This window comes from Camelus dromedarius, chromosome 17, assembly GCF_036321535.1.
Source record: "Camelus dromedarius isolate mCamDro1 chromosome 17, mCamDro1.pat, whole genome shotgun sequence".
NCBI classification, from domain to species: Eukaryota; Metazoa; Chordata; class Mammalia; order Artiodactyla; family Camelidae; genus Camelus; species Camelus dromedarius.
Genome location: NC_087452.1, coordinates 34,407,457 through 34,435,398, shown reverse-complemented (window position 1 = coordinate 34,435,398; position 27,942 = coordinate 34,407,457). Strand labels below are relative to the sequence as shown.

Sequence of the window (27,942 nt, the reverse complement as noted above, 5' to 3'; positions counted from 1 at the left end):
TGAAGACCTTCCCTCTGGCTCAGAAAGGAACCACCGCAGAGCCTCTGCAGAGGTACCTGGGGCCGCCCAGGCAGCTCAGCCGCGGTGGCTGGAAACATCACAGCAAGTGCTTTCCGTTTCACATTGTTGGGTTTCACACTCACAAAGCCCACCTGGCCGGTGAGAGAGGACCAGGTGCTGGGCAACCTCTGGCCGGCCTGGGCAGACACAGTCAGGCCGAATGATATTTAGCAGCAGGTTGGGCACCACGTACAGCCCTGTCACTGTCAATAAGGAAACAGGTGGGCTGGGGCGGGGGTTCTGGGCGCCACCAGCCACGTATGGCTTTGAGGGTGTTTCTGTGAGGTGACTGTCACACAGACCAGAGGGCCTGAAGTGATCTTGTCTGCAGAAGTCACCTATCTGGGAGTCACAGTGGACTTGACACAGTCACTGGTGAGCAGGAACCGTGACAAGGGCTTCCTCCGGAGGCCTCGAGATGTCTACATTCTGCAGAAAAATAAACACAGAACATTCACCCTGCGCCAAGGACAGACATAGCTGCCTGCTTTTCTCATCACTGTGGACTCACTCTCACCCAGAGGAGCCCCAGCCGCAGGACCTAGACCCCAACCTTCCCTAAGAGTCAAGGATCAACAGCCTCTTGACATGTGGTGTGTGGACAAACACCAGAACAAAGGCAGGGGGTGGAGGAAGCCCCGGCTCCCACTTGCTCCTTGCAGGCAGGTCAGGTGTTGCCCAGAGCCAGGCCATCCCTGTTTCCTGCCTCAGGTCCGGGTCAGATGGGGAGGAACACCTGGGCTGGGGGATATCCTCACCATGGGGGCGGGGAAGGGGACCAGCTCCGGGGAGTCCCCTCCTGGCTCTAAGTGTCAGTGGACAGGTGTCAGACACGGCCCTAGCAACCTATGGACATCTCCTGGTCTGTCCTCTCAGAACTGGGGTGCAGGACCCCCTGCAACTCCTGAACCACTCCACCCCCCACCTCAGCGCAGAGGCCCCCGCCAAGCAGCAGAGCCCAGTCCTGCCCACAACCTGCTGAGCTCAGGGCAGCTCAGGCATAAGGAAGAAGGGCCGAGACTTCCCTCAGCTCTATGTGACCCCTGATCCTGGTGGCCCAGTGGAGCAGGTCACCAATGACCTGGGTCACAGCCCTGAGCAATGTGAATGCCTAGGTCTGCAGGGAGGAGGACATGGCCCCCATGGCCACACCCCCAGGGCTCACAGGACAGGCCACTGGAATTGCAGGGACAGGTGCACTTCTCACTGGGGGCAAGCTTCCTGAAGGCCCCTTTCCCACCACAGCTGGCCTCCAAGGATGGCCCAGGACCTGGAGAACCCACCTTAAAGGGAACCGTCTGGGAGCCTGTGGCCAGCAGAAGTTTGCTTCTCAGAAGCACACACCCAGAGGCGGGCATAGTCTGCCAGCCACCCCACAGCCAGGCCGGCTCCTGCCCTGGGGACCAGGGGCCCAGCCCCTAATGCTTGCCAGGTCCAGGGGCCTCTCTCACCATTGGTCTGTCAGTGCTGGGGGCCCAACACCTTCTGGGCTTTCCTCAGCATAAAGGGACCTGTTAGCACATCTTCCCCTGTGACCTGTGTGTGCCAGACTGGGCCTGGACCAGGCTCTCAGGGCAAATGGGGAAGAGGCCTGCACAATGACCTGGGGAGGGGCAGCAGCCCTGGGAAGGAGGGGGACACATCCACAAACCTCTGCCCACGGGGCCCAAGGCCTGCACCCTCAGCAGGGACCCAAAGCCCAGGACGTCCCATCATGGGTGGCAGCAGGCATGACTGAGGCCCCAGAAGCCTTCTCAGTTCAGTACCCTGGGAAGGGGGCCCAGAAGAGACAGTCCTGCCCTTGGCCTCAGGGGGAGGGGTGACTGACGTGGTGGAGGGACCCCACAGGGGCACGAAGTGGTTCTGGGCAACACTTTAAGGAGCTTCTATCTTAAACAAGACACTGTGGGAACACAAGATGGAGAACTGTCCTTCTGCAGGAAGGTCTCTACCCAGCGCGGAGACCCCCTGAGCACCTGCGTGGCCCTTTTCCCAACAAAGCATGACACTGTAAGTTTTAAAGGTGCTCGCATTGTGTAAGGTGCTCATGAGGCCTGGGCTGGTGCGGACATGGGCTCGCCTGCCCTCCCCCCGTAGGCCTCCAGCCTCTGTCCCAGCCACAGCCTCACCCCGACAGGGGAGCAGCCCTGATAGAGAACTCAAGCTCACTCAGCAGGCACCCCAGCTGGGCCGGGCCCTGGCAGATGCCCGACATGGTGGGACCCCGCTGCTACCTGAGGTCTGTCCCGGTGCGTGTTCACAGCCGCCACGTTCAGGAATATGGACTCCACTTTACAACCTGCCAGAGAAAAGAGGCAAATCCAGCCCCTCTCCTGAAAGGCACTGAGCCTCAGAGGAGAGACACTTCTCTCAGGAGGAGGCTCGGGGTGCTGTGGGACAGAGCAGGCACCTCAGCCTCACTCCAGTCGTCCCACCTTAGCCAGCTCTGGGGGCCCCAGAGAAAGGACGAGGAACCTTGTCAGGCCCGAGTCTCTGTGTCACTCCCCAGCATGGGCTTGGTGAGGAGCCCAGGCACCAGGCAGGGCCACACCGAGGACAAGCGGCCTACCGGGGGGCTGAGGAGCCACAAGCCTGGCTCAGCAGGGGGTGATTCATGCAGTCCGCGGGGCCCCCAAACCACCTTCACTCAACCCTGCCGCACACACGAGGCCAAGTCACCATCGTGCCAGGGACTCAGTGCACAGGGGGACCAGGGGATTGACACACACTGGAATGACATCAGCTGCCACTGAGCAATGACAATGACCTCTTCAGTCCTGAGAGCACAGTCCTGAGAGGGTGCCTCGTCCCGAGACAGGGGAGGTAGGAAGCTGCCTGAGATCTCTGCTGGCAGAGCCCAAGGCAGCCGCACATATTTAAGGCCCAGGTCCTGGGAGCTGTGGGACTTTGTGGGAGTTTTGGGAAAACCCGTAGAAAAGCCCCTCATGTGGTGGGTGATGGTTAAGGAAGGATCACGGGGGAGGCTTCCTGTGGCCACGGGAATTAAAGCAAAAAAAATAAAAAGGAGATGGGGAAAGCTCGTAGGGTGGAGGGAGGAGGAATGAGTTGCTAAAGGAATTTTCAAGGGAGGGGTTTGCAGAATCACAGAACCCCATGGAGAGCTAGAGTCAACAACCAGGTCACGTGCGGGAAGCATTCTCACCATAGGCCACAGGGGTCAGCTTCAGGACTGTGTGCAGTGGACACTTGAGGTAGGGCAGCTGTTCTGTGGACACAGACAGGGAGGGCTGGCACCAGGGCTGGCTCTGTCTCCCACACACCCCACCTCCCCGGGGGCGAGGGCAGCGCCCGCACCTGCTGCCTTGTCAAGGAAGTAGGCCAGGAGGCAGCGCATCACAGCCTGGTGGCAGATGACCAGCACATTCTCTTGCCTCTCCAGCTCCATGATGACAGGCTCGAGTCGCTGGACCAGGTCCTCATAGGACTGCAAGGACAAGGGGGCACACATCCCTCAGCCCAGCCCCAGGGTAGGGATGGAGGCATCCTGGGTAGAGGGCTGCCTCCTTGCTCCTGGACTTCTCACCATTCTGGGAGGCTGGTGAGGACTGGCAGCCTGTGAAAGAGATCACCTCCCCCATCCCAGGGCCAGGTCCTGGTAGGACCAAGAGGGCAGGCCTGGGACTCACGCTGCACCCAAGGGGCCACCTCCAAGCCCACCCACAAGGCCCTTCGCTGAACCCTCAGCTGCTGGAATTTACATGCTGGCAACTGATGACTGATGGAAGAGACACTTCTCCCTTCCAGCCCACGGCAGATAGACTGTGCAGAACGAACCTTGGGGGTGGGGGGTAAAGTCTCCCAAACTTTCCAGATTGCACACTGTCAGAATGTCTGAGGTCTCCAGGAAGGACCCTCGCAGATTGCCTGCCCTAGCCCTCCCCTGGCTATGATGAGGGAGCCCTTGGACCAACCCCTGCACCTGGCAGGTTTATATTTTCATCAGGAGACACAGCCCTGGAGGTTCACCCCTCTTTGCACACAGCTAGAGGTCCTTCAGAAAAAAGGCCTTAAGCTCTGAGCTGAGTTAGCCCCAGGCTTTGATTGGGAATAATACCAACTGACTTGTGCTGGCCCCTGATATTTCTGGGGAAATCCTACATTGCTTCTTTTGGTAACTAATTTCCCTACCAATTTCTCCCCCTGTATTCTCAAGCTTGAGCAGCCAGCTGCTTTGTTTCTTTTCACTGTTATCTGGGTCGGTTCTAAATCTGAGCTCCGTCTCACAGTACATGTGGGGAAATGAATGCTACCCAGGACTGTACTGTTCCCAGGACAGCACAGCACAGATGGCTGTGAGCCTGGCATCCGGCAGAGAGCCTCCACATGTGTATGCGTATGTGTGTGCGCACACCTACGTGTCTGTGGGGGGTGTTTTTATTTGGCCACTACCCCAGGTCACCTCGTAGAAGTGGGAGATACAGGAATGAAAGGTGACCCCGTTTCTGCCCTGGGGCCTGGGCTGAGGTAGGAGCTAGTCTGAGGGGAGGTGATAAGTGCAGGTGGCTTGTGATGGCCGTGACTAACATGGGGAAGGTGAATCCCTAGGTCTGGATTCAGGGCTGGGGATGGTGTCAGGAGCCACAGGGAGAATGCGGTCACCCTGGGATGTCCCCAGGAAGGGGGAAAGTAAAGATGGGAGTGATGGGGAACAGGGATCCAATGGGTCTCAAAGATGGGAGCCCTGTGCAGCACTGCCCATCCACCACCCAAGGAGGGGACAGCAGTCTGGGCCACGGCCGGGAAGTGACAGAGACAACACACACACCCAGGCTGCCCGACCTGAGGCCACGCCCTCCTGCTACCCACGCAACCTCCCAGAGCCCACGGGGCCCTCAGTCTCGGGCGGTCCTCCCAGGCAGGCAGCAGGTGGCCGGGACAAAGCCCCCAGTCCCACCTACCTCGCCCTTGGGGTACCGGTACCGGTACTTGTCCTGGTCTCGCAGGGCAAACTCCAGTGGATAATGATCCTGAATTTCCTCGTAGGTCATTTCCTCACAGACGCCCTAAGGAGACACCACAGTCATCACCCCGCCCATACCAGGCCAGGGGATCAGCTCTGTGTTGGGGGGAGGGCACTTCTTGGGCTGGGGGCAGGGGCACACTCCCAGCCTGAAGCTTGGAACCCAGCTGGGAAGAGCGCCTGCTCTGGGAACGCTAAGCAGGTGCCGCTGCATTTGGAAAAAGCTATCACAACAGTCTTTCCCACCCGCTCATCATCCATCCATCCTGTTTATGCCATAAAAATAAACACAGAAATGTTAATTATGTGTCTTTCCTAATGTGTCTTTTTGTTTTCTGTGCTGTGGAAATATTGCTTCTGAGTATGGATTACTGTACAAGCTATAAGCAAGATTTCACTGGTGTCATTAAGGACACACACACTCGCATCACAGAGAACCTTATACAAATGCCATTTTTTGGGGGGTGAGGGGAGGTAATTAGGTTTATTTATTTGTTAATTTTAATAGAGGTACTGGGGATTGAACCCAGGACCTCATGCATGCTAAGCTCACGCCCTACCACTGAGCTTTACCCTCCCTCCTCTACAGATGCCATTTAAAAACAAAACAAAGGAGCCCAGGAAAACGTGTGGACTGACTGGTATCAGTCCTTCAAAGGCTCAAGCCAAGCGCTAGCACACAGGATGTGCCCAGAAAGGAAGCAATAAAACGCCGGTAATAAAAAGCTGCTGGTTTCTGCCTTTGTTCTAGTGTTTTTTTTTTTTCCTAGACAAAGCCTTGGGGGCAAAGTTGTCTATGAAAAAGGCAAGACAGAGAAGAAAATTTGTACCTGTAAATACCTATATCAAAAAAGAAAAACCTCAAAACAATAATTTAATCCTCCACCTGAAGATACTGGGAACAGAGCAAACTAAATCCCAGGCGAGCAGAAGTAAGGAAATAATACAAATTAGAACAGAAATGAATGAAATAGGAAACAGAAAATAGAGAACAGCAACGAAATCAAAAGCTGCTTCTCTGAAAGGATCAACAGAATTCACAAACCTTTTCCTAGACTGACAGGCAAAAAGGAAGCCCAAATTATTTAAAACCAGGAATGAAGGAGGGGTATCACTATGAAGCTTACAGAAGTAAAAGAGACTGTAAGGGAATACTATGAACAATTACACGCCATCAAATAAGGTAACATAGATGAAACAGGAGAATTCCCAGGAAAGCACAAACTACCTGCTGTGAGTTGAATGTGTCCCCCCAAAAAGATACGCGGAAGTCCTAACCCCTGGGACCTGTGAATGTGGCCATTTGGAAATCAGGTCTTTGCAGATGTAATCAGGTAGGTGAGGTCTTCAGAGTGGACCCCAGTTCAGTGACTGGTGTCCTTGTATGAGGGCCATGTGGCGACGGAGACAGGGATTGGAGTGATGCACTGTAAGCCAAGGCCTGCCAAGGAATGCTGGCAACCACCAGAAAGCTGGTAAAAACATGGGCATTAAGAGTGATTCTGGTGATGGCTCAGAAGGAAACGAAGGACAGTAGAGAAAGCTTCTCTCATCTTAGGGAACACATGTATCCTCATGAACAGAATGTCACTAGAAGGGGGAGGGTACAGCTCAGTGGTAGAGTGTGTGCCTAGCAAGCATGACGTCCTGGATTCAATCCCAGTACCTCCATTAAAAAATAAATAAAAATTAATCACACAGCCTCCCAAAAAGTATACAGTGCTACATGTCAGTTGTATCTCAATTAAACTGAAGGAAAAAAATTTAAAAAAAAAAGAATGATGCTAGAAATATAAAATGTTAAAGGTGCCTCTGGCAAGGCCTCAGAAAGAAATGAAGTGCATGCTATTGGATACTAGAGAAAAGGCACTCTTCATCATAAAGCAGGAGAGAACTTGGCTGAATTGTGTTCTAGTCTGGGTCACTATGACAAAAAAAGATAATGACAAATGCTGACAAGGATGTGGAGACATCAGAACCCTCATATACTGCTGCCGGGAATGTAAAATGGTGCAGCCACTTTGGAAAACAGCCTGGCTGTTTCTCATAAGGTTAAACACAGAGTGTCCATATGACCCAGCAATTCTACTCCTGGGTATCTACCCAGGAGAAACGAAAACATGTACACCGATGTTCATAGCAACATCATTCTTAAAGCCAAAAAATGGAAACCACCCAAATGCCCATCAACTGATGGATGGATAAGCAACATGTGGTATATCCATGTAATAGAATATTATTCAATAATACAGAGGAATGAAATATGGATGCATCCTACCACAGGGATGAACCCTGAAAAAAACATGCTAAACAAAAGAAACCAGTCACAAAAGACCACACAGCATCGTATGACTCCATTTATAATGAACGTCCAGAACAGGTCAATGTATAGTGACAGAAAGTAGATTAATGATCACCTAGGGCTGGGGGAGGGGCTGGAAGGAAATGGGGAGATGGGTACAGGGTTGCTTTTGGAAATTAAATGTTCTAAAATTGATTGTGGCGATGGCTGCATAACTCTGTGAATATACTAAAAAGACTGAATTATACAGCTTAGGTGAACTGTGTGGTCAGTGAATTATATCTCAATAAAGCTGTTATTTTTAAAAAAGGAAAAATAAGGCAGTAAATTGTGTTTGGGGGCTAAGAAAAACAAATCCCAATGTTGACATAGAAGGCTGTTTACCACCACAGAAGAAAAGAAAAAAGATAAACATGGAAAGATGACTAATAGATCATAGATATCAGAATAGTTTCCAAACTTGAAAGATAAAGAAGGGAATCCAGAGTATCTAGGAAAATAATCAGATTAACTTCAAAGGGGAAAAAAAGTCAGGACTGCCAGGGCTTCTCTGCAAAACCAAATGCTCAAGCCGTAGCCATGTCCCTGGAGGGCAGACTCCAGGCCGCTAAGCGGGGGAGCTGCTGTTTGTGTGAAAAAGAAATCGGGGAGAGAGACTTCCCGTAACTCCCAACAGCCACAACTGATGGAAACGGGTTAAGTGAACTACAAAGTGAGTTACAAAAACTGCTTACTCTTTTGAAAGAGTTCATCAGTTCTGAAGAAGAGATAAGACAGATAAAAAATAAACCACGACACTATAATCTACCCAATTACAGTAAGGAAAAAACAAGCAGAAAGGAAACAAATGGAAATAACACATCTTCATCATTCCCAAGAGAGTCAAGAATCATTTCCATTACTAATTTTGCTAAGATTTATTTTAGTTATTCCTTTATTTATGAGCATTCTGCTTAAGAATGTTTTTGAGAAGCTTTACAGTAATGACTACTGGAATAAAAATACTGCCTGTCTTTCAAATCGCAGCAGAGATGATGTTTATACAGAAAAACAAAAAATTGGGATAAAGAGAAAACTGCAAGTTATTGAAAAAAAGAACAGCAATTATAACAATAAATGTAAATCAATTTTCATCTCTAAATGAAAAGATCTCTCAGGCTAAAAAAATAAATCAAAGATATGCTGCTTTCATCTAAAGACATGATACAAAAGGATTAAAAATAAAGGGGAGTATGTATAATCAAAAACAGATAAAAAGCAGGAATAGAAAATTAAAACCTAAATTAAGATCTAATAAGGGAGGGCATAGATCAGTGGTTGAGCGCATGCCTAGCATGCACAAGGTCCTGGATTCAATCCCCAGTACCTCTACTAAAAATAAATAAATAAACCTAATTACCTACGCCCCGCCAAAAAAAAAAAAAAAAAAAAAAAAAGAAGAAGAAGAAGATCTAATAGCTCCTTGAGAAAAACCTAAGAGAATCAATTAAAACATTGCTAGAGTAAATAAATGAGAAAATAGAAAAACAACAGAATGGATACAGTCTGAGATCTGGTTCTCCAGGGAAAAATTCAATGAGTGATCAATCTCTCACAAATCTAATTTAAAAAAACTCCCACAATATCAAAGGATGGGAAAAGGGGTAATAATGGCTAATACTGAGATATAACTGCATGGGTATTACTCTATTATGTACGAATGACTTATCCTGATGAACAAATAAATTTTGAATAAAACAAACTATCAAGATGACTCAGGGGTGAAGAGATGGATAGGAAATGATAAAGCAGGAACTACAGGCGTACCTTGGAGATATTGTGGGTCTGGTTCCAGATCATTGCAATAAAGTGAGTCACACTAGTTTTTTGGTTTCCCAGTGCATATAAAAGTTATGTTTACACTATACACTATTCAGTGTGCAATAGCATTTTGTCTAAAAAAATAAAGTACATACCTTAATTAAAAAGTTCTTTATTACTAAAACATGCTAAGCATCACCTGAGACTTCAGCGAGTGGTAGTAGTAACATCAACTTACCTGACTGCAGATCACCAAACAAATGTAATAATAATAACGAAAAAGTTTGAACTATTGCAAGAATTACCAAAACATGACCCAGAGACACTAAGAGAACAAATGTTGTTGGAAAAATGGCACCGATAGATGTACCGGATACAGGGCTGCCATAAAACTTCAATCTGTAAAAAACACATTATCTGCAAAGTGCAATAAAGCAAAGTGCGATAAAATGAGGTCTGCCTGAAAAAACAAAACAAAACAAAACAAAAGGTCTGCCTGAACAGTAAAAGGTTGATGGTAGAAGCCTGGGGGTGGGGTATGACACACCCTAAGGTGACTCCCAGTGAGTCAAGCTCTTATATAATCCCCTTCCCTTGAGTGTGGGCAGAAGCAGTGACTGGTTTCTAACCAACAGACTACGGCAAAGGTGGCAGAGTGTATAAACCCTGACAGCAGTTTTATTTTCTTTTTTATGATGCAAGTGCCTGACTCCACTTGGATCACAGAGGCGTCCAACTCAAAGGGGCATCCCCTTCAAAGCCGGCTATCTCCAATATACATGCTGCCAGACGTGTGAGGAGATAAAGAATCAGGCCACTGCCCCCTCCTTTGTTTTAGAGATCTTGGTTGATTCTGATAACTGACTCTTTGGGTCACTTGTTTTTTTTCTCTTCCCTTGCTTCTCCTCGCCCCTAACCACCCCCTACCCATCTACTGCAACCTCACTGTGTGGCCCCAGGTGTGCCATGTCATTTCCAGGTCTTGCAAGTAATGAGCCTCTGTTTTGGTTTTTTTTTTTCCCAAAGTTCCCTGACAGTGATTGCTGAGTGAACCCTGCAATCGTAATACGAACCACAAGGGCCAGTACAACCACAACAACACTGGTTATTGACAGAGACTGAGACTGGCACAAAAGAGGATGTCAATTCTACCGTGCAATATAACATAAGACTCTGTCTTAACTCACTATGGAGAAAGAGACTCCCTACTGGCTTTAACGGATGATGCTGTTCCATTGTGAGTAGGTCACATGGCAAGGAAAAGTGAGTGGCCGCTAGGAGCTGAGCACCCCTTGGCTGAGAGCTATTAAGAAACTAGGCCCTCACTCCCATAACCATAAGGAGATGAATTATGCCAACAACCACATGAGCTTGCAAGAAGATCCCAAGCCTCAGATGAGACTAAAGGCCTGGCCACATCATGACTAAAGCCTGGTGAGACCCTGAGCACAGAGCCCAGCCACGCCTCAACAGACTCCTGACCCACAGACACCATGAGATAATTAATGTGTGTTGTTTGAAGCCACTAAGTTCATGGTAATTTCTTATGCAGCAATGGAAAGTTAATCGGGTGGGCATACAGGCATTCCTGTTAAAGTCTTTCAACTCTGCTCTTTGTTTAAAACTTTGAGGGGGAAGGAGGAAACCGTAATTTTCATGGAGGTAAAATTTACATACAATAAAGTTAACCAATTTTAAGTACAATTCAGTGAGTGGGTTTTACATGTATAAAAGGTGTATAACAGCCACCACAATCACACTATAAAACATTTCTATCATCCATCATGTTTGTTGCTTTCTCCCCTTTGCAACTGATCAACTCTCTAATTTTTACCCACTATTTCTGCAAAAGCTTTCTGTTCTCTCCACCATCTGTTTCTAGGACTCCAATAACACGTGTTAGAGTGTCCTGTATTGTCACACACCACTGATGCACTGTTCCTTTGAAACTCTCCATAATAAAATATTGGGGGACAAAAAAGATGACTCAAGAATATGTTTCCAAAATAGACCAAGGAAGATATTCCAATTGTCATCAAAGATATACCTCAAAGAATACAAAGCCCCAGGCCAGGGAGCTTTGCTGAAGGAAGAGTGAATCCCAAGGGCTCAGAAAAGACTGATAATCCACCAAATTTATTTCATCATATCAGCCCATTAAATTAAGACCAAAACAAGGAAATCTAGTTTGCTCATCACTTATTCCTGCCACCATGACAAAAAACAGAAATACAAGATACTTAAACTGGGAAGGTGACAACTGGATTATCCTTATTTCAGAAGATCTAATAACTTCTTGAGAAAAACCTAAAAGAATCAACTGAAACATTGCTAGAGTAAATAAAAGAATTTGGTCACTTTTTTTTTTTTAAACAAACTAGAGATATAAATAACCAGACAAGATCTTACAAGATCTTATTCACAATAAACCACATAGAGGCTTCCTCCTTGAGGTCAATAAACATAGTTAAAAAAAAAATACCTGCCATAATTAAAACAATGTGGTACTGGTGCGTGAACATATATATATACCCTATTAAGAGCTTAAGTTAACCTCTATATTATAAAAGTAGATAAAAAATAAATTTCTTCTGTATAGCACAGAGAACTATATTCATTATTTTTGTCATAACCTTTAATGAAAAAGAATATGAAAACAAATATGAAATGAACTGGGACATCATGCTCATGCTGTGCACCAGAAACTGACACACTGTAACTGATTATACTTCAATTAAAAAAAACAAAGAGCTCAATGTAAAATAGGTAAAATAAATCAGTGGGGGAAAAAGATTGATAGACAGTTATAGGTAAATGAGGTAACTAGGCAAAAATCAGATTTAAAGCTTATGTCAGGATACCAAAATAAATTCTGGTTGGTCTAGATAGTTATATGCCAAAGAAAGGAAGGAGGGAGGCAGGGAAGGAGTGAAGGATGAATCAAAACCCTAAATGACAACAAAATGTTAAAGAAAAAGCTCTCCCTGACCCTCAACTCTGTCATCCTAGGTGAGCACAGCCGTGCGCGGGGGCCTGGGCAGGGGACAGAAGAGACGGTGATTACCGCATCAATCTCGTTGAGAACCTTCCACTGCTCATAAGGCACACCCAGTGCCTCGGCCGTCTGGATTGTCCTCTTCATCTGGCTTGTCCAGACCTTTAGGTCCTTGATGTTCTGATCACTGATGAACTGGGCCAGACTCTTAGCAAACTGAAACACATCACCAGCAAATTGAGTGGCATGGGTCCTGAGCTGCCATCAAAGGACCCCACAGCCACAGGGTCCATGGAGTCATGTTCAGCCTCAGAGAACACAGGTTCGGTAAAAAATACAACCTAACCTCTCAATGACACCCACACCCACAAGTGCATTTCTTTTGCATTCTTCCCTGACCCTGAGTGTAGTTCCAGCAGGGGCTGAGTCCCCAGCCAGTGCTCACCCCACAACCAGGTGCCCTGGGCTGGTGGACCTCCCCACTGAGGCCTCAGTTTCTCTCCAGGACTGTGGCACAGCATCAGCTGCACTGTGGGGACTCAGGTCATGCCCAGAATTGGAAAGGGGCTCAGCTGGTGACATCTCACACAGAAGCCAGAGATCCAGGCATCTGCTGGGTGCTTGGTGACCTTCCCTAAATGCTGGGAACATTCCAGACTGCATAAGGCCACCCACCTGGCTTGCCCACTAGCTGGAGTCCAGCACGAGTACACACACACACACACACACACACACACACACACACACTCACACACACTGACCTCCCTGCCCCGGGGGGACAGGCCTGGGTCCCCGCCGATCCGGCCCTTCAGGTTGAGCTCACTCTCCCCGTGCCGGCAGAGGTAGATGGAGCGGGGCGTCACATGGATGTTCATGAGGTAATACACAATGCGGCTCTGGATGTGGTCGGCCACACGGTTCACCACGTAGCTCTGCCCCACGTCCATGATCTTGATGTAGGACAGATCCCTTCCCGACAGAAGGCAGAGAGAGGCCTGTGAGTGTGACCCAGGAGCCTTGAATCTCTGACCACCAGGCTGGAGACCGTGACACACAGGACTGACAACTGGTGTGCGAGTGATGGGGGTGAGGTGGGAGCAACGGGACGGGCGTGACACACAGACAAACCCTGTGAGAGGTGCTGCATACTCATCATGCTTGCAAAACGTGAGGGGTCAGTCCTACCACATCGGGACTTTCATCGCTGCTCTACATCCCCCAGGCCCCTCTTGACTACCTCTGAGCTCTCAACGCACTATCTGTAAGGTGAACAAGAGACAGTTTGCTCCAGGATTGACCTAGGAGTAGCTGGCAAACACTCATCCCCTCCACTCTTCCTGGTCAGCCAGGCCTGGTCAGACAGGCCTGGCCTTGCCTTCCACCAGTGATCCTCCCCCTGGAGCCCAGCCCGGGGCACCTATGTGTGCCAAGTGGCAGCCACACGCCACACCAGACAGCAGGTGGACAAGACAAGAAGCACAGGAGGACGGTGCTGGTGGCAGCAGCCTATAAGCCCAGCTCGGCCACTTCCCCTGCTTGGACCAGTGCGGCACTGCAGTGTGGAGAACTGGCTTTGGTTTATGTCTGCAGGGGCGGGGGAGGGGGGGCAGCAAGAAGAAAGCGGGGCTTCTCGGGCATCGAGCTCCGGTTCAGCTGGGAGCCCCCCTGGGTGGTCTCATTTGAGTTCTCATTGTCTGGATGGTGACCTTGGTTTAAGTTTAGGGTTGTTATACTGATGCTACCAATAAAAAGAGCAGCATCTACTGACAAATCTAACAAGAGCTGCGTCAGAAAAGCCCCACGAGCCCAGTCTCCTCACAGAACCATGGGGAGAGATGCTGTGCCAGGGAGACCAGGAAACGTGGAAAAGCACAGAGAGGCCCAGCAGCAAGCGCCACCTCGCACCACCCCAGCTGAGGAGACTCCCAGCCAGTCCAGGGACTGACGCGTAAACACCCCAGAAACCATCCCTCCAACAGACGCTTGCTTTCCTCGGTCCGTATGCATTATATACTCATACATAATTATAAACCACCCAAACACCAGTTCACATTCCAGCCTTTTCATTTAATGCTACATAACAGACACTTTCCTAAGTCTCTCTGGCATGGATGCTAAGAACCATGTAAATGTCACTGTTACTCACTTAACCACTGCCCCCCCTTCCGCTATAATCCAGGAGCTGGCGGACCAGGGCCAGCAAGTCAAACTCAGCCTGCAGCCTGGTTTTGTAAGTAAAGTTTTATTGGAACACAGACATGCCCATTTATTTACATATTGTCTGTGCTCCTTTGCACTAAACTGCAAAATTAAGTAGCTGTGACAGAGACTGTATGTCTCCAAAGCCTAAAATACCTACCACCTGACCCTTTACAGAAAAAGAGTTTGCCCACGGCTGCTGTAAGAGCCTCAGCCGAACACCCCTTAGGGGTGCCTCCTCTAAAAATAAATAGGTTAAACCTAATTACCTACCCACCTACCAAAAAAAAAAAAACCCAAAACAAAAAAACTAAAATAACTTTATACAAAAAAACTCCAGATGGAGAGAAAAGAGCAGCCTTTCTCATCCCAAATCCACTCAGGAGCCCACCTGCCTCGGGGAGGCACAGGAGGCAGCCGAGTGGACCCCACTGCCCACCCACCACAGCTGAGGACCCAGTGCTGCCCCGGCTCACCTGTCCAGGTCCTCATCCAGCGACTCGTACGAATTCTCATAGCACTCAATGCGCCTCATGAAATCCTCCGTGGCCTCATCACTGTCACGGTTGACATAGTCAGGGCTGCCCAGTTTCACTTGCTGCCGGAGCCAGGCACAGAGCAAGGACACGTCAGGGTGGGAGGCCAGGCAGGGTCGGAGACCAAGGAGAACGCTGGGCAGGGGGTGGGGGGAGGCTGGGCCAAGGCTGGGGCGCAGGGCTGGAAGCTGATCCAGCTGCGCCTAATGGGGGGGCTGGCCCCATTAGGAAGAGTCCAGCGGCTCCCTGGTCCGAGCTCCCACACCAGTGCTAAGAGACTATTACTGGGCACCCCATGATCACAGTCCTTCATCTTTGTGGTACAGGGAGGTGAGGCCAGAGGGACAAGGGGACTCGAAGCCCCTCCCCATCTGAACTGTCTCCCCAAACCCAGACGTTCATACCTGGGATAAACCAGGGGAGGGGAGAACGGTCAAGTTTCTTTCTCTTTCAAAATATAAACACCACCCCCCCCACCCCACTCTCCTACAGCCAGGGCTGAAGCTCCTCTTTCATCATCGCGGGGAGCATGACGGGGAAGGAGACGAAAGTTAAGAGAAAGAAGGAAGCATGAACGCCCACCAGCCACAGGGCCCTCCACACCAGCGGTCCTTGGGGGTCTCGGATCCCTGACCCAGCCATCTACAGCCTCCCCACCCCACCCCAATGTTCAAGGAGATGAAATTAAGACCAGCCCAGACATCTACCCAACCTGAAGAGGGACCTCAGTGTCACATGCCATCTTGGTTGTGTTACTGCCCCCACAAGGTCAGATGTACCACTCACCACGATGTTGGCAGCTATGACCTCGGGATCCACACAGATGGACTCGACAAAAAAGGTCTGCGGCAAAGACCAGGGCGGGCAAGAGGGGAGGAACCACAGACACATTTAGGGCCCTGGGCGTGGCTCCCCAGTGCTCCCTACCCACTGAGGGCCATGCTGACCAGCAGCCAGGGCCCCAAGGTCCTTCTCAGGGTAGGGCAGGGTCAAAGAGCATGGAACCAAAGCAGGTGCTGCCCTATCCAGGATTGTCCCACAAAGACCCCTGCCTCCCTGGAAAGAGAACCCCAGGTGGGGGGGGGGTATATAGCTCAAGTGGTAGAACACATGCTTAGCATGCATGAGGTTGTAGGTTCAATCCCCAGTGCCTCCTCTAAAAATAAATAGGTTAAACGTAATTACCTACCCACCTACCAAAAAAAAACAAACAAAAAAAAAAAAAAAACAAAACCAAAACAAACCTAAAATAACTTTATCCAAAAAAATCCCAGGTGGAGAGAAAAGAGCAGCCCTTCTCAACCCAAATCCACTCAGGAGCCCACCTGCCCAGTGTCCTGCACACAGCAGCCCCAGAGGGCCCGATCCTGCCATAGCCCACCCAAGGAGGTAAGCCAAGGAGGCCTCACCTTGTAGCCGTTCTGTTCCCCAAAATTAAAGATGGTGGCTCTTCGTTCTCGGGTGGTATTTGTTGCATCAAAAACCTAGGACCAAACTGGGGTTAACTTGGCCTCTGGCCCTGGAGAAGGTGGGAGGAACCAACAGCTGCAGCACAGGGACTGCTCTTCTCACCAGTACCAGCCGCTGTCCGGCCCCCACCTGGCCAGTCTCCTTCAGACCTGCAGCGGCTGGGCTGGTCCTCCCCTTCCCCGGGAGCAGGCCAAGGACACTGGAAGAAGAGGGTGCCTGTGCTCCCAGCAGGGCAGCAGGCACTCAGCTCATGTTTGAGCAACAAGACTTTCAGGGAAACCAGTCAAACCTGGAGAACTGAAGCCACGTTTACTTCCACTCCAGCCTGAGACCCCAATGAAATGGGAACAGAAGGACAAAGAGAATACGAGAGGAGAGGAGATGGGAGATGTCAAGAGACTGAGAGCAACAGAGAAAAGCAAACACAAGCCCTCACCAACCAGAGTGCACCTGCTCGTGCGGAACCAAGGGAGTCAGGAATAGGGCACAGGCATCTCTGAAAAAAGGGACAAGTGTGTGGAGGAAATAGGGGGACTGGCTGGCAGTGCAACAAAGAGCAGGTGGGGCCTCGGGTCCTTCCTTTCCTCCTCCAGCCAGACTCTGCACCCCCGGGGCCTGCCCAGCACCCTTCTGTGCAGCCCACCCACTGCACACCCAAGCAGCTTCCAGAGCATCACTTCTTAAAAAGGGCGTTCGACCAGGGCTCGTGGGATACTCCAGCAAAACCTCTAATGTGCAAAACAGAGACTCAATCAAGCAGAATAAAAGGAACTTCAAGAAATGAGGACAAGTCACAGAACAGAAGGAAAGGTCAAAAAAAAAAAAAGGTAATTATTATCTAAAGAGAGATATAAAATGCTATAGTAAGCACAAAACAAGAACAGAGTTCTAAAAAAAACTGGAACATTCAGAGAATAGGACATTTAAACTTTGGAAATTAGAAGGCGATCACAGGAGTTTTTTTTTTTTTTTTTTAATTCAGCCAAACACTTCTAAGATCATCTTGAGGAAGTTTCCCTGAAAGTAGAATAAAAAAAGACAAAAAGATAGAAAATAAGTGAGAAAAAAGATACAATTGGGGATCAGGTCTAGCACGTAGCCACCAGGAGTTCCAAAAAAAGCAGCTCAGAAAACAGGAGCGGAGTGAGGACTCAGGTGTGTGAATGTGGCAGGGGTGGTTTATCAAAGTAAAATACAAAATACACGGTTATTTCCCTGAACTGCTGGAGAAGAGTTTCCTGATGGAGGGAGCCTCCCAGGGACCCAGCCTTGCAGAGAAGACCCGCTATAAGGCACATCACCTTGAAGACCCTAAAGGCTACCCCAAATACAACACTGCAAATCAATTATACTTCAATTTAAAAAGTTAGTAAAAAAAAAAAAAAATTTTAAAAGCTTCCCCAGAGGAAGAGACACAAGAAGCCCCCAGTTCTCTCTAAGAGGTGTTTTAAGGAAGATCAGCAAACCAGATTGACATCAGACTTTCCCACAGCCACTGTAGTGGCCATCATACCACAGAGCAACTTAACAGAAATTCTAAAGGACTGGACTTGCTACCGAAGGATGTGCCCCAGCAAAACGAGTCAGTAAACCAAGGAAATGGAAGACATGGGATCCAAGAGCAGGGCATTCAACTCAGGAGGGAAGAGAAGGAAATTCCCAGGGTGACGGCTGTGGCAACTGATCCAGATGGAGATGAGAGACGGAGAGCTGCGGGATGCACGTCTCCGAGAGGGAAAAAGAAGTGTTTGACTGCATAGGGCTGGGGTAGGGCCCTTTCCCACAGGCACCCTTGCTCAGCCTTGTACCACCCATCCATCTGACTGGTGGGGCCAACACGAAGGTGGAACTCCCTTACTCTGCATTCAACTGGTTCCTGGAACCACCATCAAGGGACGGGCGGGATACTCCCTACACCAGGCGAAATCACATTTGCTAAAGACTTAGGTAATGTGACGCCTCTAACTTGCGCAGTATTCTGAGGGAAGTCCTGCAGGGTCACACAGGACCATAAGCCCAGAGGGAAACTCCTGGCCCGGGTGCAGCCTCTGGCTTCCTCCTGCAGAGCAGCTGTGGACTTCTTCACCAGGGTTGGCTTCCAGGGGCATTGAGGGCCACACACACCCTGCCTTCCTCTCCCAGATGTTACCAGGGTATTATACTCACCGCCACGTGTCCCCCCTCCTCACTAAGGAACCGCCGAACATCGCGGAGGGCTGCCAGGGCACACTGCCTTCAGGAAAGACAAGATGGGATCAGCCAAGCACCTGACTGGCTGCAGGAGGGCAGAGGGTCAGGTTTATACCCCACACCACATGGGAGAGGGGACAGCTCCTGGGGCCCCTTCTCTCTTCTCAAGGTTTGCCTTTCCCTGGGAAGATTTTCAGTGTTTGGTAACTCTGCTCCTACAGGGAGAAGGCTACAGGTGTGTCCCCGGCCCTTGGGAATACTTTTTGAAATAACACTTTTCTGGACTTTCCTTCCTCATTTCATCATGCACAAATCCAGGCTGCAGGTTTGCCCGATTCGTGATTTCTTAGAGCCATGCATTTTCCCTGTTTATCAAAACCAGCTTTTTTAAAACCAGACACTTCCTTGTTGTGTGTGTTGGGGGCTGCTGGTGGGAGAGGAGGCTGTCAATGGATCCCAGGGCAGCATTAAGCTTCGTGTTCAATTTTCTCTCCTAGTAGGGAGACGTGGACTAAGAATGCAGCCTGCCACATCATTTATAATAAACTGTTCCCTTTATAATAAACTGGTAAACAGAGCTCAAGTATGTTCCTGAGCTCTGGGAGCTGGAACAGTCATCTGCTCTAGCAAATTACTGAACCTGAAGATGGGGTTGTGGGAACCCCCAATTTATAGCCAGTCAGTCAGAAGTCCTTGGTGGCCCCCCAGGGACTTGTGCCTGGTGTGTGATGTCGGGGCAGTCCTGAGGGACTGAGCCTCAACCCGTGGGAACTGACGCTAACTCCATGTAGACAGGCCAGAATTGAACTGAACTGCTGGACACCAGTTGGTATCGCAGAACAAGTTGGTGACACAGGAAACAGCCCAGTGTCCCCAAGCTCTCCTGTGTAGCATGTGACTGAAAAGGCATAGGTATGATTGAACGTGAGCATACAGGGTATGTCTGTGCATGCACCCATGTGCACGATTATAGGTTTATGTGTGTGTCCAAACACGTGCATAGAGGATATCAACATGTGTGAATGCCCACAGGCACACCTATGGTGTGCGTGCACGCCTTCCCACAGTGCATGACTGTGCATGCATACACAGAGCATGCTTGCTGTGTAATTATACACACACCCACATGTCTTTATAGAGTGAGCACACATGTGTACGTGTCCACACATGTGCCTAGGAGACCCGCAAGTGTGTGTGTATAACGGGTATGATGTGTGTGTGCACCCGCCTTCATGAGTGTGTGACTGCCATGCGAAAAGAGGTAACCTAGCAGGCCTGAAACTCCTGCCTTTGAAAGGCCTGCTGGCAAGGTTGGCCCTTGACTGGCGTCTGGGAACTGAAACAGTTCCCTACACCAGTGAACTTTCCCTAAATAACGAGAGTGGGTCTCTGTGTCTCAACAGTTCACGCAAACAATACGCTTTCTGCCGAACACCTGCTTTCCTTTTGGGATTCTGGAGTTTTGGTACACGCTAGGCACAGGGTGCCTACCTGACCAGCCCCAGTAGGAGCCCTGGGCATGTGTCTCTGAGGAACTTCCCTGGTAGACAACGCTTCACATCGTGTTGTCACAATTCGAGGCTGGAAGAATTAGGTGCATCCTGTGTGACTCCGAGGGGAGAGGATTCTTGGATGCTCGCACCTGGCTTCCTCTGGACTTAACCCCACACACCTTTTCCTTTTGCTGATTTTGCTTTGTATCATTTGGCTGTAAGAACCTTAGCCAGGAGTACGACCACGTGCTGAGTCCTGTGAGACATCCTAGCAAATCAGCGCCGCCATGCTTGAGTGCATTATGAGGTATGCAAGGGTGTGTATTCGCCCTTGTGTGTGACGTGACTGTGCGTGCGTGAGTCTGAGTATTTATACGTGCAGGTGCCCACACGCGTGGATTCTCCCATGTATAGCGTGGCTGTGTACACATGGGGCTGATGTGCGGTTGGAGATGGCACACATGAGTATGAATGGGCCTGGTGGTGAATGTGTACCCATGACCTGCGTGTGCACATGTGGCATGCATGCCCTCTTCTAGACCTCCCACCATGCCCAGCGTCGGACAGACCGCCACACTGTGTAGTTCTAGGAACCTCAACAATGTGTAAGTACCTGGATCTCTGGGAAATGCAGGCATCTTCCCAGGTTTCCCACTTTTAAAAAGTCTGACCTTTCTGTTTTGCCAATTATCTCTGGGACATTTCAGGCTGGTTAATGGGAAATGGTCCCACGGCCCAGTGGCCAGACTTGAGCTTTGGATACACGAGGGAGAGTCTGAGGGTGTGGCTACAAGAGAGGCACGTGTGAACCTGCCCCCAGCTTCTACTGCTGGGGCCGCTGTTCCAGCTGGGTGATCTTGGACAAGCTCCTTAACTTCTCTGAGCCTGGGTTTCCCCATGTGAATTAATCCCCATGTTCCTGCCTTCGATGGGCAGTCAGAGCAGAATGACTGGCGGGCTCTGGCAATGCTAGCTCCCTCATTCTCCCCACAAACACTCCGGATTCAGACAAGCCCGGCTGCAAACTCCGAGTGATCCCAGACAAAATCATCACTTTCTGACCTCAGTCTCAGCATTTGGGGTAGTGAGGCACCACCACACACTGCAGAGATCACCCCACTGCAGAGATCAGATCAGCTAATGAATGTCCACAACTTGAGGCTGTTGCAGAATTTGCATCTGATATAACGTTTGACCTACTAATTGGGTAATACTAGAATAATGGGCAGAACAGTTTTAGTGTATATGTGCTTAGGTTTATGTCTGGGCTCTGTGAAGTAATCTGGTATTCTGTGTGAAACCTCTGAGCCTCAGTTTCTTCATCTGTAAAATGGGAGGGTAGCAATAGGCACCACACACCCAGCACACTGTAAGAGTTCAAGTATCAGTCCCTCCCTTTTGTCTGGATCGATCTCTCACCAGAGAGTCCACCCTGGAGTTTTACTCATAATTAGGCCCCAGAGACAGAATGTCAGGCTTTCCCTCCCTTCTGGTGCAGCAGCTGGCCCAGCCCCATGGACCCAAGAGCAAAGGTGCTGAAGGGCCAAGCCCCACGGTGGGGGAGCTCCTGCCCCCTGGTGGCCAGAGAGGGAGCAGGCTGACCTCAGCGATAGACAGGTGGTTTCCGGCCTGGGGCTGTGCTGGGTTTGGGGAGGTCCCTAGAGCTGAGCCAACCTCAGCTCAGTGCCCTCACACAACGGCTGGGCCCAGAGCAAGGGAAGGAAGCTGACTCTTCAGGTGACACCTGCCAAGAAGAGCACCGTATAGCTCCCCACACGACAGCTGGAGCTCAGTTTCTCTGTAGAAAGCATTCAGTTCAAGTCTGAATGGAGAGGGAAGGAAGGGCGGTACTATATGCAAATTTCCATCTCACGAATAACAGCGAAAGTGTGAACTAGTCACCCGGCAACACTGAGGCCACTTCAAGGCAAAGCCGGGCCTACCCTACAAGGTCAATAACATGCCAAGCCTTCTCCAGATACACAGGAAGAGACTTATCCTGGGCCTGATCCTTCAGAAGATGTCAAGAGGTGGTCCCAGTCCCACTCTGCCCCACCCCTGAGGCCTGTGTATCTCTGCACTACCTCGGGCTCCCCTCCCTATCAGAGGCCATCCCCACAGAGGGCCTGGGGTAAGCAAGTGTGGCCTCTATGCGGCAGACCTGCCCTGACTAAGCCTCTTCCCTCTCCCTGAAGCTCCATCCCCGCCTCCCACAGGTATCATTATCAAGGGCTCATTAACACCAGGACGGGGGTGGGGGGGGGTGAGCCACCAAGAGGCCACACACCCTCTCCCCTTGTCACCAAAACCATCATATCTCCACCCCCACCATATCCTGAGAGGTCAAGAGACCAGCCCCGTCAGGGGAGGCCAAGGCCAGGGCTCAGGAGCAGCCAGCACTGGGGCTCCAGGGCCTTCCCTGCAGACACACATACATATACACATACACTCACTTCCTGATTTTCAGGCCCTCTTCATTGTCTGGAAGGAAAAACTCAAACGACTTGTACGTCTTGACCATGTTCCGGCGATACTGGCCAACGTTGAATTCTGGGGGAAAGGAGAGGCTCAGCTTCACACAAGGGCTTCCCTCCCTAACCCCTGACATTGACCCAGGCCCTGCTGCAGTCCAGTCTTCTCACTCCTCCCCCACCCCACCCCTCAAAGCCCCCTTGGAAAGCCAGGGCCCCGCTTCACCTCGCGTGGGCACACCAATCCAGTTCAGGTAGCGAGTCAGCTTCTTGGAGATATAGGTCTTGCCCCTGGCAGGCAGCCCCACCATGACAATGAGCGTCGGGCAGTTGGTCATGCAAACTGAAAGGCAAGGAGCACAATGTCCCATGAGGCTGGGACTCCTGCCAGACGGCTCCTCCCTCTCTGCCCAGGGTTCCTCAGCCTCAGGGCACAGGACCAGTATCAGATGTGCCTTCCTAAGGTCCTGGCATCAGAGAGCCCCCTGAGCACCCCCAGACCATGGTCCCAAGCCACTGCTGGCATGCCCCGCTCCCCGGGCCCATCTAAGTTCCGGCACGCACAGCAGGAACTTGCCAGCCCTTATCCTGATGTGCACCACCGGATACAAAGCTGGAGCTGCCACGCCCCTGACTAAACACTGCTGGGGAGTTGCCCTGGCATGCAGGACAGAGCCCAAACCCAGCAACCCAGCAGGGGATTCAATGCCCACCTGTCATCCAGGAGTCCACGTCCCCATCCCAAGAGTCTTTTAGTATTCCCGCCAGCACGGTACCACCACTTATACTCCCTGAGGTGAATTTCTCTTCATCTACGAGGCCAGGCTTGAAAGCTCAAAGAGTCCTTCCTCCAAGGCACCTCCATGCCTACCTGGTGAGCCCTCTCCCTCAACATAGTCATCTCACCAATGAGACTGCTCTCCACACTGACCACTTGGAGGGAAAGCAGCCCTGCAGTGTCTGGGTCATTCAGGATCCTGGGGTCCAGCCCAGAGTGGGTACCCAAAAATTATGGGCGGGGATGGGGAGGGAGGCATCTCAAAACCCACCAGGGTGAGGGCCTCGAGGGGCTGGGATCAGAGACCCAGGCCAGTGCCCACAGAGCAGTCTCTCTGAGAGCCACCCACAGGCATCCCATGTTCCAAAAAGAGAAGTTGCTGAGACTGGAGGTGGAGACGAGTCTGGACCCTGCTCCCCACCATAGATACCAAGGCAGCAGAATTGCCAGCCTCACGTGATCCAGCTCAGCTTTCAGTGCAGTCTCACCTCAGAAGCCCCAGGAAGTTTCCTTTCATCAGGTCCTGGGCCAGGTGAAACCACAGCACAGACAGGTGGACAGATATGGGACCTGCCCCTGTTCCTCCTTGGCCCACATGGCTGTGCAAGCACCTTCACCTGGCAGCCCTCCTCAGACAGACAGCCAGGCACCCCCTTCAGTTTGTCTCCTTTGCTGGAGCTGGAGCACAGGGGCCCCAGGGGCAGCCCTGCCTGGGGGTCAGAGTCAGACATGCCTGGGTTCCCATCTCACCTCTGACAAAGGCAACTCTGAGCCTCAGTGGCCTCACCTATAAAATGGGATGATAATCCCTCAGTGAGGTCTAGCACTATCTTCACATAAAAGCTGGACCATTTCCAGGAAGCTGTGCCCTCTGCCAGGCCTTAGCAGCCTACCTGGCTAAGGACACAGATGCATCTCAGGACTGCCCTGGGCACTTGGGGCGCAGAGGCACCTGTCGGTCCCCAGGCAAGCCCTGAAGAGAAGTAAAGGGCCTTCCTTGCCAGTAAGGAGCTCCATTGCTCCTGTGCATGACCTTAAGGCAAATGTGACCCAAACTGTGAGCTCCAGGGGAGGGAAGAGGGGATCCCGCAGACACAGGCTGACAATGAGCAAGAGGGAGGAAACTTGCAGGAACACCTCAACATTGGCTAAGGTGACAGAAAAACAAGTTAGGCAAGGCCCTGCATCCAGTGATTCTGGGCCTGGGTTTGCACAATTCCTGGCTGGCTGGCCAGGGCTCTCTAACAACCAGAGGGCAGTAGGGCAGTGCATCAGCCACTAACTGTGGGGGAAACCTGCACCCACCCTGCTCCCTCTCATGAGGCCACCCCTCCTTTATGCTCCCTGAAGCACTTTCCCACAACTTGCACCCCCTTTTCACATCTTCTATCTTCCCAGAGATGCTCCTGACCTCCTCCCATGGCATCTGCTGACAGCATCCCCCACCCCCACCCCTTGCACAGCCACAGAAGGCAGTCAGGGCAGCAAATCAGGGCTGGGTGCAAAACAAGAGCAATAAATTCCCTATCACCTCTGTTCCTTGAGATAAGATCCTAAAGAAATGACCCAAAAGAAAAATCAAAGTTCAAGTGCATTCACAACAGCCCTGCTTACAACAGCAAAACATCGGGAAAGTCCCAGCAATGGAGAAACTGCAAACAGAGGCCCACTGGGAGGGAACATACTTGAACTGAGGGCGCGTGGGCCAGGCGAGCTGGGGCGTGAAGCTGGAGCTGCAGCTCTGGGTCCTCGGGACCTCGACATTGAGCAAGAAGACAGCGGAACACACAGTTTAGAATACGGGACACGTGCGGAAGGAAATCTGAAGACATGTCAACTCAGCTCCTCTTGCTAGTTCCTGTAAATTTCCTGCAAATTTGCTTGAGGCCACAGGAGCCCAAGGAGTCAAGAGGTGTGAGATAAACCTGGTGCTGGACAGAGACTACTTTCTAGCGGAGCCTCCATAGGGGCAGCCACAAGTCCCTGGAGTGGGTTCCAGAACTGAGTCCCGACCTGCACCAGCTCTGACTTCCTTGGGCCGGGCTGGGGAAGGGAGAGCTCTTTAAAATAAGGCAACCTGGCATCACTGTCCTATTCAGCGGGGACAGAAAGTTATCCCTCCTACTGTCCTGTGCACACACCAGTCCTTACCCAGGAAGTCTTCCCACTTCTGGCTAAGAAAAGTTATCACACACTGTCCTTCCTGCCATGTTCCCAGAGTCCCCTCTCCACCCGCTACTCCTGCACCCAGAGCTCCTCCAGGTCAATGACCAGGAAGGTAAGAGCTTCCTTCACCGGCCCTCAGGTGAAGCTCTGACTTTTATCAAAAGGAGGAAGAATTGCTAATGGACAGTGGGGGTGGAGGAGACAGGCGACAAAACCTCAAAGATAAGCCACCACACAGCACAGACTAGCAGCGGGCCCCACATCTTCTTCTCTATAAAAATCGGTGAGCAAGTCAACATCTACCCACTCCCACCCTCAGGTCACCAGCTGTCCCTGTGGTCCTCGTTAGATGCCCAGCATGCAGAGGGGAAAATGCTGCATGAATGCAACTTCAGGACCTGAGGTGCTGGTTCTATGTTCACTCACTGCTTACTCCTCCCTGCTATGAACACCCTATAGGGCCCTAGCCTGGGGTCTAAACCCCTACACCTTCTGCAGGTCTCATCTTTAGCCTCTTGTTACCTCCTCCTCCAGGAAGCCCTCCTGTGCCGGGCCAGCCAACAGTCCAACCCCCTGCAACACCCTGAGACAGTGCCTGGCACAAGTCCCTCTGCTCAGGCCAGAGCCTTACTTTAGCCACATACTTGGAGCTTGGAGAAACACAGGTCCTTCCCCAGGGCCAGAGAGACCTGGGCAAATCCTCGCCTCACTGGGCCTCAGATCCTTTGTCACCTGTAATGGGGGTTGGCTCGGACCTTCTGATGCTTCAATCCCTGACTTTGAGGTATGGAGATCCAAAGAAAGACTGGTGATGAGGAAGTTACAAAATTACTTGCTACCACTTATCAAGCACTTATCAAGAGGCTCACAGCAGCTTCAGGGAGCAAGGATGATGACTGTCTCAGTCCCACAGGTAAGGAACCTGCGGTCTAGGGGGTCAGCTCTTTGCCCAAGGTCACCCAACTGAGCCACGATGCAGCTTGAGTGTTCCTGCCTCCAAAGTCCATGTTCTCGCTCCTTCCCCTTGATGTAACGACAGCAGCAGCCCCCTAGTTAGGACAACACAGTCTGAACACAGGCTGGCTAGAAGCACAAGAGAAGGGGCCTGGGCCTCCACACCTCCAGAAGAGTCTGGAAGGAGGGCTGGCAAGGGTGTGGCCCAAAGTCCCTTAGGACTGAGTATTGACTGGAAAGCCATGGCCCCAGGGCTAAAAGCAGGATCAGTTTCAGCATCCCACAAGACCTGCATCATGGTCAGAGCCATGACCCACCAAAATGTCTGGTCAAAGCCACAGCCACCCTTACCAGGACCCACAGCGTCTTAAGAGATACACACACTCCTCTCCAAGGACACAGAAATCATGGTCAAAGCCAAGGCCCCCAAGCTAGCCTCAAAGCAAGACAAGAACCATGCATTTCACTCCTCTCACGCCCAAGCAGAAGTCAGAGGGGCACGGAGACCCCAGCACATAACACAATCTCCTGACTGCCATTTCCAAATCTGTACCAGCAGTTGGACTAAATGTTCTCTGAGGACCTTACCAATTTACAAATTCATGACAATGTTGCAGTTACTCCTAAAATAAATCTTTGTTTTTCTTGGTAGTAAAAAAGTTGCAGACTCACTTAAGGACAAGCAGAAAGTCCATAAGGTGGATTAAACACCTAGGACCCCAGGAAAGGTGAGCGCTGTAACAATTCTAGGAGTTTCAACCTATCTCCTAGATGTTTCCACCCTCCAATTTTACCTTACCCACAACCCCACACGGATGCTCACACACCCAGGGACACAAAGACAGGCCTATATAACACAGTGTACTCACTGTCTCTATCCTGAACACATCTACACTTCCCTGAAATTCCTCCCAAAACTCGATTTCAGGCCCAGAGATGGGCCTTCCTCCCACCCTTGGGCCTTTGAAAGTTCCGAGCTCAGAGAAGCAAACCGATTCTCCTAGGGCCAACACAGCTCAGACCGGGGTCTGCCCACCTGGACCACTCTGTCTGGCCAGCAGTGAGGGTAGGACCGAGACTCCAAGCCCTCGCTTGGCCTGAGGCGGTGGGGATAGAGTGGGGTGTAAAAGGTCCGGCGTCCTCCCCGAGGTGATGGCGGCCAGAGTAGCCTCCGCCGGGCTGAGACGGCGCCACACACCTGTCCCCGCTTCCTGCTCTGCTACACCTGTCGCAGGTCCCCTACCTGTTCCTGCTCCCTACCTATCAGTCACAGCAGCCTCACCTGTCGCCAGTTCCCGACCTGTTCCCGACTCCCTCTCCATACGAGACCACTACCCATCCCCATGCACCGCCCTCCCCCTTGCCCGCGGACCCCGCCTCACCACCGCGCTGGCAGGCATGCAGAACGGGCCGCCCATTGCTGTACGGCATCCAGATCTTCTTCAGGGGGTTCTGAGTCAGTTCTCGTGGGGACGCCATCCTAGGGCTGGGATGAGTCGGACTGCGCCGCTTCCAAACCAGCAGCCCGGCCACCTCGGGCCACTCGA

General features: G+C 51.0%; 1 protein-coding gene across 2 annotated transcripts; it reads right to left on the bottom strand.

Annotated features, from left to right (window-relative positions):
• Positions 1-107: 107 nt before the first annotated feature.
• Positions 108-27,942, bottom strand: PFKFB4 (6-phosphofructo-2-kinase/fructose-2,6-biphosphatase 4). Of its 2 annotated transcripts, XM_031470270.2 has the most exons (15): positions 27,778-27,911; positions 24,961-25,031; positions 22,724-22,840; positions 22,480-22,576; positions 18,510-18,576; positions 16,283-16,357; positions 15,660-15,716; positions 14,814-14,935; positions 12,900-13,107; positions 12,208-12,354; positions 4,980-5,084; positions 3,376-3,505; positions 3,224-3,286; positions 2,295-2,359; positions 108-489 (listed from the first exon to the last, which is right to left on the bottom strand). In XM_031470270.2, the coding sequence occupies exons 3-15, from the start codon at positions 22,833-22,835 to the stop codon at positions 430-432; spliced, it is 1,308 nt and encodes a 435-aa protein (XP_031326130.1). In that variant the 5' UTR covers positions 22,836-22,840; positions 24,961-25,031; positions 27,778-27,911; the 3' UTR covers positions 108-429. The 2 variants fall into 2 exon arrangements, with proteins under 2 accessions (XP_031326130.1, XP_031326127.1); XM_031470267.2 differs by lacking the exon at positions 24,961-25,031 and having other exon boundaries at positions 27,778-27,942.